Source organism: Phoca vitulina, unplaced genomic scaffold, assembly GCF_004348235.1.
Source record: "Phoca vitulina isolate PV1807 unplaced genomic scaffold, GSC_HSeal_1.0 scaffold33, whole genome shotgun sequence".
NCBI lineage: Eukaryota > Metazoa > Chordata > Mammalia > Carnivora > Phocidae > Phoca > Phoca vitulina.
Window position 1 is genome coordinate 9,386,753 of NW_022589736.1, and position 11,760 is coordinate 9,398,512.

The 11,760-nt window shown below is 52.0% G+C and overlaps 1 protein-coding gene across 1 annotated transcript in view; it reads right to left on the bottom strand.

Moving 5' to 3' along the window:
• Positions 1-241: 241 nt before the first annotated feature.
• ITIH5 (inter-alpha-trypsin inhibitor heavy chain 5) overlaps positions 242-11,760 on the bottom strand; it is a 79,128-nt gene continuing 67,609 nt past the window's right edge. Inside the window, exons 9-14 of the mRNA XM_032425881.1 lie at positions 9,954-10,263; positions 7,574-8,106; positions 5,997-6,050; positions 4,029-4,145; positions 2,289-2,666; positions 242-1,276 (exon numbers count right to left, since the gene is read on the bottom strand). Coding sequence (XP_032281772.1) covers positions 996-1,276; positions 2,289-2,666; positions 4,029-4,145; positions 5,997-6,050; positions 7,574-8,106; positions 9,954-10,263 — 1,673 coding nt within the window. The 3' untranslated portion in view covers positions 242-995. The remainder of the gene's footprint in view (positions 1,277-2,288; positions 2,667-4,028; positions 4,146-5,996; positions 6,051-7,573; positions 8,107-9,953; positions 10,264-11,760) is intronic.

Consider the following 11,760-nt stretch of genomic DNA (forward strand, 5'->3'; position numbering starts at 1 on the left):
TCAGCTGTGTAAGCACGCCCGCACCTTCCGCTGAGAACGTGCAAGCCGATCCCTGGAGGAGGCTGATGATGCACTCCGTGCTGGCTCTACATCCCATTCCAGGGCTGCAAGGGCCTAATCTGTCACCTCCCCGAGGACCGCCAGCAAGTAAGGCCGCAATTATGACAAGCGGAGGAGAGTGCCAAGTCAAAGGTGGGTCAGCTCTCCAACCAAGAGAGGCGAGTAAAAACAGCCACGTGGGGTAGTCCTGTTTATTAGCTTTACTGGAATAAATAGGAGAATACCCATCAGCACAGTCAAGTGGTTTACAAAGCCCATTAGACATCGGTAGCTGGGATGAGGATTTTCTATTTTCAACCAATTTTTTTTTTAATGCAAACTCACTTTCAAGGGCAAGATATCACAGTGGAAGAAAATCCTCTCCCAAGAAAAGACTTAATTGTTTACAATGATCAAATCTATGAGCTATTTGCCTGACCCATGGCCGGGGCCCAAGGAGAGGTCCCCCTGAGGCAGAGGTTGGCCACACATCTGGAGAAGACGGTAGTTCTAAGAGGAGAGATTGCTAAGCATTAGAATAAGGTGGAAAGCAGAGTGCCCAAACTTGGTCATTTCCAGAGAAAGGGAGCTTTGTGGCAATGTTCCTTCATCAGTTACCTTATGACAGGCTAGGAGACAGACAAGCCAGTTGGAACGAGACGCAGATGTCTTGCTTTTAAGTATGACCTTTCCCCCTTGGGGCCACCATCTTTCTCTACCGGACAGAGGGAGGGGGGGAGGTAGGAGGAGGAAGTAGAAGGAAATAACATTTCTGCTTCCGAGTCCTGACTCTACCCTTCACTCAAGCAGACCCCGGGCCTACACGCCACCGAGGGAAGGTCACTGGAGGCAGCTAACTGCCAAGACACCAGGCATGCGCGAGCGACAGGAAGCGCACCACGGGGACCCCAGAGACCACTTCCCTGTCACGCTCTCGTGCGTTCAGGCTGCTGGTGTCAGAGTCCCCTGGAGAGTCCCAGGCCAAACGTCGTCTCTGAGTCAAAAGGATGGGTTGCCAGGTAATCTTTGTACTCCCCGTCGATCAGTTTGGCTGCGTTGTTCCTGGCAAACCAGCAGTCCACCTGCTCTTCCCCATTGTAGATTTTCCGCTGTTTCCAGACCACCGGGACCTGGTGTCCTTTCACCTTTAGGAAGGTCTCAGACTGCTCGCCTGCCTTCGGGAACGCAGGGTGAGTAGGCTCCTCTGTGAGGCTGGCGTCCTTGTTCAGGAACTGACCTGGGAGGACACAAAAAAGCATCGGGTCTAAGTCAAGCGCAGGCAACCATGGGTTGAAAGATCTCATGTCAGTTTCCGCCACTGGTGACCAGTCAGTGCATGGTGTTACCCAGAGGCGGGGGGGGATGGGTGCTCTCAGAGCGGGGGGTTAACTGACTGCAGTCCTAGGCTGGACTCTCCCAGAAGACTCACACCTGTCCTGTGTCAGGGACAAACATGTGTTTGCTGGGTGCAGACGGGGAGTCCTAGGTGGGGTTTGCAGTGGCCTCCTCTTCTGGAAGCCGCCCGGCTGCTAACACGGGAAAGCCGCCTAGACTCATACAGACAGTTAACCACCGTCTCCTCGTGAGCTGGGAGAGCAAGACGGGCCAGACCAATAGGGAAGGAGGCTGGGGTCTTCCCTCTCCTCCAGGCCCCAGCTCCCCTCCCAGACCGTGCATCCAGTGGGTACGGCTGAGGGGGTGGAAAGCGGTCGGTTCAGCCCGTTCCTGATCCACATCACCAGAATTCTGCAGGTCAAGTGAGGGCACTGCTAAGGCCGCAGGAATCCCAGGCTGTGTCTGGGCAAGGCGACTCATGCTTGGCAGTCGAGCAGGACAGAAACACGTCCAGCTCAAGTGCCAGGAAATCCTGCTTTCTAAACTGGGCCCTGGCGGCAGTTCACCCTTCACTTGTCAAAAGCAGCCAGAGAGGACTGCCTGCTGCCCAGGGCAGGGTGGGGGACCCACGCCTGGGGCCTGGGGGCTGTGCACTGCCCTTTACCGGCATCTTCTTGCCTGGAGTCAGGAGCCAGACCTTGAGAAGATGCCTCCCAAAGTCTTTGCTCACTTTCCCAGAAGGCCAGTGAGAATCACTGTGTGCAGCCCGTTCCCACTCCCGAGAGTCGCCAGGGGGCAAGGCATGCGATTTCGTGACTGCGTTTCTCAGTCAAGCTGACCGTATTGGCAACATCAGCCTCACTTCGGGAAACTGAATCCTGGGCTCGGAACCAGCGTGAAGAGCAGCGGCCTACCTAACAGTCCGTGGCAGTTGCCAGAGAGGCCCTCGCTGTTGGAGATGTAGAAACCCAGGTGGTTGCGCTGGTAGGGGGCCGGCTTTTTGTACAGGTGAATGAGGATGACGAAGGCAACGGTGCTCCGGATGGTAACGGTGACGTTGGCATTGGCGGACACGGACACCTCCAGCCCCCGACTCCCCACCGCCGTGCTCTGGTTGCAGGGCAGGACCAGCCTATCCCCACCGTCCCAGATGACTCTGTTGGGTGTGATCTCCAGATAAGATCTCTTGGGCTTATTGACGAGGATGGTGATGGTGCCGAAGTAGGTGCGCTGCTTCTTGTGGCCGCTTGGGGGCGCCGGGGCCCCAATCAGCTCCCCGTTCACCGTCACGCCTGGAAGGCCGAGGGGAAGGGCAGTGGTTAGCGCACCATCCCACCTTCACGTTCAAGGCTTCTAATACAGTTTCCTTCCTCCTCGGGCCCCAGCGCTGTATCTGGCCTGCGGGAAGGGGCCCCTCAGTCCCACGGAATGAGTGAAGGCACGCGTGCGGGATGGCGTGAAAGAAGCCGTCCCCAGGTTATCAACACGTTGGAGCAGGGGAAGCAAGATGTAGGCTTGCCCTCCCTGGGGCAAGGGGAAGGGGGGAAAGAGAAATCCCAGCCTGAGCAGAGACCAGGTACGGCTGCCTCAAGGCTCCAGGCATCTCCGGCTGTTTCCCATCAGGCACGCCATGCTGATCACAGAAACGCCAGGAACGCCCCTAGGAAGGTGGGTGCCTCCAGGGAGGGGTACAGTCAGGCCCCCACTCCCTGCTGAGCCTGAGTTAGGACAAACTGAGATTTAGCTCAAAGGCCAGGAAGCCTTGCAAGAGAACAAGGTGGGAAAGGAGCCCCAGGATCACACATTACATAATTACATCACACGTGTCACCTGGCCTTCAAGAAACACATCCTCTCCGAACCGAGAACTGCCCCGTGGCCATCCTGCGTGTGGTTCTGGAGCTATACGTGTACTGACCTCTTTCCCCCAGCCCCTCTACAGACTCAAGGGGGTCAGAGCCCTGTTTACCTCCGTGTTCAAGGCACACAGAGCTGGGGGCTGAACAGCGGCATTGCGGAGGAACCGAGAGCGATGGCTTTAGGACTCCGGCCTTCCCACCATTACGGTTTGGGAATGGAGAGACATGAAAACAATAATAGATCCTCAATCTCTATAGCACCTGTGCATTTACAAAACCACTTCATATCCATTACTGAATCTGGTCTTTGCAATGGTCTGATGAGCCTGGCAGAGCAAGGACCACTGTCTCCAGGTTACAAGGGAGACGTGTGCCCAGGGCTAAAGTCGGAGCAGGCTTCCAACGTTTGTCTTCTTGACTCCAAGCCCCACACACAGTTGACCTCCTTTAAAGAAGCACCAACGGGCGCCTGGGTGGCTCAGTTGGTTAAGCGACTGCCTTCGGCTCAGGTCATGATCCTGGAGTCCCAGGATCGAGTCCCGCATCGGGCTCCCTGCTTGGCAGGGAGTCTGCTTCTCCCTCTGACCCTCCTCCCTCTCATGCTCTCTGTCTCTCATTCTCTCTCTCCCAAATAAATAAATAAAATCTTTAAAAAAAAATAAAATAAAATAAAGAAGCACCAACAACCCTCAGTGAATGTCTGTGATGTGCCTCCTTATCTACGTGGACGTCTGTCTCAAGAACAGAGGGGGTGGTCCTACCTACCTTACCCTTGCCCAGAGGTCACAGAACCTACCAGAGTCTGCGTGATCGGAGACGAGCCTTAGGATGTCCCCCGGCTGCCCATCGATGTTGAAGCAGACGGTGAGCTTCCTCAGGGGGAAATCCACGACAAAATGGGGATCTCCATCCACTGCCAGACCAGGAAAAACAGGAGAGAGCAAGAGAGACAAGACATTTACTGGGTGTCTCCCATGCGTATACTCTCCTGGCTCAGGCATTATTTGTTTAGCCTGTCACTGATCCTCGACTTTGAAGCGAGGAAGGTGCCTGGGGGTGAACGGACACATCAGTGTTATGCGTCAGTGTGTGAGGTGCGTCTGTGAACTCAGGTCCCCTCCATCCAGACATGATGCTCCTTCCACCACAATTCAGCAACAGAAAATCATTTCCTGTCTCCTCCGACCACCCAAGGGAAGAGACGTGGATGCGAACCCTCCCTCTCCTGGGACTGGAGCGCCACGGCCCCAGAGACACGGCGCCGGACGCCCACAGTCCCTGCGTGACAGTGGCCATGAGCAAGCCCAACTGAATGTGGTAACCACGAGGGGTTCAGAGTCACTGGGGGTTAGGAAGGATGGTCAGCGGTGGCCGTGGAAGTCCCTCCTCAGGGGCACGCGGACTTAAATGCTCTCAAAGTTCTGTCCACAGAGAAGACCCCAGCGTGTGGCCGGCCCCTGTTGCTTGCGCATTTTCGCCTCTGGTCAACATGAACAGCCTTGCCTCTTATTGTACAGACAAAATAATTCCCAACCGTCTACATCAATTCTCTCCCCTCACAAGACTGGAGAGTTAGTTTCTTTCTAATTTTTATGCCAAACACAACGTGTTTCTGAATGCCTCTCTATGTTATGTGCACACGCATGTACACACACGTGGATACGGTCAGTCTTCTCAAGTCGCAGCAAATTAATGTTCTCGGTTAACTATTTAAAAAAACAAAACAAAAACAAAAACAAAAAACGCTTTCTGTCCCTAGCATGACCCAGAAAGGCCCAGGAAAGAACCTGGCTGGTCTCACTGTGACGTGCGTCTAGCACCCTATGATATATAAAGAAATACAAGGTACTGGTCTTTTGTAGATGAGGAAAAAAAAGAAAAGGCACCCATAGGAGACAAAAGTCCTGGTCCATATATTTGGCACTCTTTAGGTATGAATGTAACTACGTGACGGTTCTTTGAGAGCTTCTTGTACTCACACCACTTCATTTCTACTCGAATCATCCAAATCCTGTTACCAGGAAAGCAGTTGCGGTTTGAAAAAGGAGGAGAGATGTCTGAAAGCCATTACTCCACGCAGCACCCGAGAGGAAAGTTTCCTCGCATTCCACAAAGCACGTGTGTGCTCAGAAGAGTTGTACCTTCCCCATCAGAGACCGAGTGCATCCTCTCCTTGGCTAATCTCTAGAACTTTCCTGGCATGTTGAGTGCGTCAGCAGCACAGCAATTCACAGATTTACAAAGGAAGACGTGTACATTCCAAGACTAAAACCCTGCCTTCGTGTTGCTGTTCCATCTGGAGGCTTATTATAATCCCAGGAAGCTGGCCAAAGGAAACTCTATGGTATTTTTGTCTTTCCCTTCTAAAGCCAAAGACTAAAATAATAATAATAATAATAATAATAATAATAATAATAATAAACTCTGCCCATCACAGATATTCGTACCACTGGGAGCTGGAAGCACGTATATGTCACGTCTCTGAAACAAGTAACATTTAAACTCAGTCATGATGCAAATGGGCCTCTGCTGTCCGTCTGTCCTGCTGTCAGGCTTGCCAGCCTCCTCGGGGCGGCAGCCGCGGTGTTTAGGGTTTACCGACCGCCCTGGTTCTCAGAACTGCCTCCCGCCGTTGCTGAACGACCGTGGGTCCTCGTGCCAAGTTCTAGGAGCTGGTATTTTCGTGGGCGTCAGGGAACTCCGGGCCCTCCGCCTGGAAACATCTCACCCCTCAAGTGACACAGAACCATGTTCTTTTCTTTACCTGAGGTTTTGGAGACTTTAATTCTTGGGCTGTATGGTTTCTTGAGAGCAGGTCCTAGAAAGAAGAGAACCCCCATTGTTATACATTAAGGAGGATGAGGTGAGAGGCACCAACAAGAGGTTTGGGATGAGTAAACATAAAGCTTTCAAATGCAGTTGTGGTCATTTAAAAACATCACCTGTTGTAAAGAAGGAGCTTGGCCTCACAGCACACACGTATCGTGTGAAGACTTATTTTATTCTTTTATAAATTAGAACATATTCTTCCTGTCTAAGACTTCTGCCTGTACAAGAAGGGAAAACGTTCTATCATACGTAATGTATAGTTATGGAGTTGGGGGGGGGTAGAGTTGTTTAATGGGTATGGAGTTTCAGGTATGCAAGATGAAAAAAGTTCTGGGAGACCTGTGAATATACTTCATACTACCGAGCTGTACACTTAAAAGTGATTAAGATGGTAAATTTTATGTTATTTTTTACAATTTAAAAACTACAAAAATGTAAAAAAAAAAAAAAAGACAGTTATAATCCATATATAGTTATAATCTGAACCTTTTAATAAATGTCTGGTGCTACACCCCTCAAGGCAGAGGGATCTAACATTTGCAGAACACTGGCTTTGTACCAAAGATTTTAACACATCTAATCCTTGTAACGGCCCTTCAGAGAAATCATTAGTATCTACGTTTTACAGACCAGGGAACAGAAGCCCAGAGAGGTTCAGACACCTGCGGCGAGCCACACAGCAGAAACAGGACCCAGCTGTGCCTGGGTCCTACCCTTACGCTCTACCACACCCAGGTGCTTCTCAGAGTTTAGAGTGTGAGGAATACACGAGACAGCATTTGTACGCCCTGGGTTCCTGTCCGTTCCCTCTCTTTAGGAGATGTGAACTTGGCAGCAATTCAATAAAAATGTTAAAACATAAAAAACATGCTGTTTCCCACAAGCCGTGATTGCTGAGATTATCATGCCCTGCTTCAGCAGAACTACCTTTCCTCTGCTTGTGGCTACTGATTTCCCCCAACAAAATGACAGGAGACCGGACGTGACCGTTTCTGTTTAGACTCTGAGTGAGAAGCATGTAAAGGATGACTTCTCTCGAGAATCCACAACTTGATCCTTCACATACCTCGTCAGGACAACGCAAATCAAGCACCCGAGAGGAAGGTGTTCTCGTTGCCCAAAGCAGGTGTGTGTGGGCAGGAGCTAGGGTCCCCCCTTGGGGGCGGGGGGCTCATCGCTAGATGCCAGGCTTTGGGACGCTGCGCCCCCGCAGGTAAGCGGCATAGCTCCGAGGGACTCACAGAGGCAGAGGGGACACGAAAACACTGGTCTCTGCTCATCCTGGTGCCTCCGACCCCGCGGCGCACGGGGCACGCGCCCGACGCCGCCGATTTGCCGGTAGACTGACTTTACCGGACAACATCTCTGGGACAAATGCCCCGTTTCCTAATTTCTCTACAGAGATCCCCCCTTTGCAAGCACCCGCCGCCGACGGTGCAACACCCCCTCTGAGGCCGGCGCGACGCACGTGGCGCGGTAAGGCGCGCGGGACAGCGGGCCCCGCCTGCTCACCTGGCCGCCCGCCGGCGCCCCGCAGGCGCTGCAGCACCGGCTCGGGGCCCAGGGCGGCCGCCGCGCCGCGCGCGTCCTCCAGCTGGGGCGTCTGCAGCGCCCGCCGCCTCAGGTGCAGCGCGGTGAGCGGCGTGAGGAAGCCGCGGGCCACGGCCAGAGTCCGCGCGCTCTGCCCCAGGCGCTGCTTCTCCCGCTCGTCGCCGCTGTGGCGCCAGGAGCTCAGCAGCTCCTTCAGGGTCAGGTAGCTCCAGAGCCGCTCCACGTGGTTGCGGCCCTCGGCGCCCCCGCCCCTGCCCGCCTGCTGGGGCTCCAGGGGCACGTCGGTCTTCAAGAGGACGAACCTCTGGCCGTTGCTGGCCGTGACCTCCACGTGCAGCCGCCCCGCCTGGCTGTCGGCCAGCTTCCCCGCGGTGACGATCTCCGAGCCGTTGAAGTAGTTGGGGAACACGGTCCTGGTGGCGTGCTCCACCGAGGCCGGCGGATAATCGACGCGGATGTCCGAGAGCAGCGGGGTCCTGATCTCATCGTAGAACCTGCGGTGGAAGCACAGAGACGGAGAGTCGATGATACTAATTCAAACAGCCCGAACTGACTGGCCTCTCGGTAACTTTCCTTTGTACACACCTCCGTTTCTCAAAGAGCCTCTTAAAACGTTCTTAGAACGAAACACATATTCCAGGTGCACTTTAAGTAGCCCGTTATCCTTGAGAAATCTCATCTTGACTCTGATATTAAGCTTGTGGGTAATGCCTCATTTCCTTGCTTTAGCTTTTCTCCTGGTTGTTACAAGGTTGCTTTTTGCTGAGTAGGGGGACAATCAAAATCCCCCTTCCAAAGAGCTAGACAGCACGGCTGCGGAAGCCAGCTCAGCCACTTCCTGGCTGTGTGTCTTGGGACATGTGAGGTAGCCTCTCTGAACTTGGGTTTCTTCCTCTGTAAAGTTGGAATGTTGAAGTAACTGCTCTGGTAGATTACCAGCTGTCCCCTCAAGCTCAGTCTCCCCTTCTTTCCTAACTGAGTTCTACCCATCCGGGTATCAACCACATTTCTTAGCCTCTGCTCTGAATATGGCCATGTTCTCACCAACAGAATATGAGTTGAAATGATAAGCACAACCTCTGCAATGCTTGCTTGAAATAAAATGGCTTCTTACTCTGGTTTTCTTTTCTTTCCCCCTTTTTGGGGCCAGAATATAGATGTGATAGTGACCTAATTTCAACCTTGCAGCTAAAGATGACACCTGAGGGGTGCAGAGCAACCAAAGGGCAGGAACGGGAGTCTCTGAGCGACTTCATGGAGCAGAATCTAGTGTGTCCAGACATTACGGGAGAGGGTCATCTGCATGGCAGCTTTGCTTGGATCCTACTACACCTGCTCCTAGGCTTTCTGTGAAGCTCGCCAGAGACAACAGATGCAGGAAAGCCTGGCGCATCATAAGTTCTCGATAAATGTTGGGTATGGATGATGGTTTTGGTAATATGACAGTGGTTGGTTTGTTTCAATGTCATTGCTTTTGTTTTTGAGAGCGTTATTAAATCTTAATATACAGTGCACTAGATTCTGCCTCTTTGAATATAGTTTTGAATAATTTTGAAAATGTGGGAAGCAAATCTGTCTTTTTATTTAAATCTTTGACCGAAATCCTGGGGGCTGGGAGAACGGTGGCTATCCTCATACCAAGGAGCCACCTTTAGAGACCTCCAATTAGAATGCATATTCCTTGAATATGGCTATTAAACAGCTGCGAATCTACCCAAACCTCACTTTTCCTTTGAAGAATCTACTATACATGCTGTAAAGAAGAACCAAGCACATCATGTCGAACGGAGAGTCAGCACTTCCTCGAATCAACAGCGAAGTCATACTCTGTGTTTGGCAACATGACAGCTGTGGGAAGGCTCCAAACGGAGTTAGAAAACCTAAGAGCTAGTTTCTTCTCCACCTCAAAACAGTAAGAGGATCAGTGGCCGGTTTTAACCAGGACACAAAATGGAGACAGCACTACGTCTCCTACGTACGCCCCAGCTGAATTAACGCAAACACACTAGACAGTGTACTGGCAACTATGCTAGAAGTGTCGAGAAGACGACAAGCTAACTGAACACCTAACATGTAACAGCCATCCTGACAATACTTGACACTGGTTTTGTCATTCAGTTGTCGACCGACCATAATCCTCATTTTACAGATGAGGAAAGTGAGTAACACTGGCTTCAGTTTTGCCTAAAGTCACAAAGCAAGGCCCAGCATCTGAACCCAGATCGACCTGGGTTAAACACCCCTTAGGACGTCTCCCAGTGTACTGAGTTATGACCCCACCACCCTCCACCCCCTTCTGAGAGCCCCAGTCTCCCTGTCTCGAGAGGACAGATGTACGGACCCAATGAGCTGCGAGCCCGCGTCGTCCTCCTCAAGAACTCGCCGTGTGAGGCCACAGTTCTCCAGCGACAGTTTCTCCAGCAACATGAAGTCCACGTCGTTCCCGATGCCGATGGTGAAGATGCAGATTTGGCCTCGGGCAGCCTCCTTGGTGTTGTTGAGAATCTTGAGGGTGTGGGTCTCCCCAACGGTGGGCTTCCCATCGGTCAGGAAGATGATGAGGGACACGCTGTGGTCTTCGATGTCGTTGTGGGCCACATAGTCGTTGAGCAGCTTGATGCCCCTCTGCAGGGCCCCGTTGATGTCTGTGCCTGGGGAACACCAAAACGCACCCCAGCTCAAGCCTGTGTGCCCGCCTCCTTCACCTGGGCGCACGGTCAGGGTGGTGCTTTACCCACCACCGTTCGAGCGGTAGCAGGAGGACGTGCATGGGGAAAGAAGTCACCTGGACCTACGGGGTGATGCCAGCCTATCTAGACACTTGGGAAGGGTTTGCTAAATGAATGGGAAAGGCCCGGAATTATCCCACTGTATGGCCCTTCTCCTGAATGCATCTGACGGCACCCTGGCTTAGAAATCTTCAGTACCTTAGCATCAATTGCTCCTACTCCTTTCCTGGGACTAGCTGTGCAAAGGGCAGGAGGGGGTTAGGTACAGGAATCTGGAGGGAGGGCGAGTCCCAGAGGGAAAGAAAGGGCACTCACTTTAGGTACACACTTAATTACTTTTAGTAAATTTATAAAGTTGTATACCCATCACCACAATCCATCACCCAGTCCGGAGTGATTTTTATCTACCCGCAAAATGTACCATGTTTGAGCGAACCAGGTGATTTCTCCCCATTGTTTCACATTCTCCAGAATTTTGGCTAAAAAAAAAAAAAAAAATACATGTCTAGGTCTGTGCAAACACACTGATAATTCGGAGATGCACAGAGTCTGAACATAAGGGAAAGTTACAGCTGAAACAGTATTTACCATTTCTTTGGGCTCATTAATTTGCCTTTCTGAATGCCCAGCCTAGTTTCAGCTGACCTCTGGATGTATGAGCCTGGACAAAAAGGCAGATGTTTATTTTCCCTTTAATCGAGAAGTTGGCAATGGTGCCAAATTTTTTATTCCACTTTAAGGCCAAGGGGAGCCCAGGCGAAGGGACAGACTTAGCTTTCCTAGTACCAGGCACCAAGGCACAGCAGGGCATGGAATCAAGCCTGTGCGAGGCCAGGGCATGTCCCATGCTCTTAAGAACAGGGGGGGCGCGCTCCACAGGGAGACCCCCACAGAGCTGCCCCAGCCATCCTGCCGAGAGCCCCCCCAGGTCAACAGAGGACCCAAGTGCACCAGCAAGAGGGACTACGTGGGTGAAAATGGCTATGTCTGACTCTGAAAGAGGACTTCCCATGTGGCGGCCACTGTTCTAAGCACTTCAGATATTTTAACTGGTTTCATCCTCATCACAACAACGTTATCGTCCACGTGTGAGATGAGTAAACTCGGGTACAGACACAGTCAATGGCTCGTAGATGGTGGGGCTGGCTTCAGATCCAGACAGTCTGGCTTCAGAACCTATGCTCCCAACCCTACCATTCCCCTTCTCTGAGAGGAACAGACTGACCTTCTGTTCACTGCAGAGCTTGGGGTGATGAAATGCTGAGAGAAAAGTAAAGGAAACTAATTAGGTTTCTAAGGTGTAGATTCCAAAAGAACATAATACACATCAGCTGTTTCCTAAAGCTCTATCCCCACACCCTCTGCCAACACACACACACACACACACACACACACACACACACACACACACACACACAC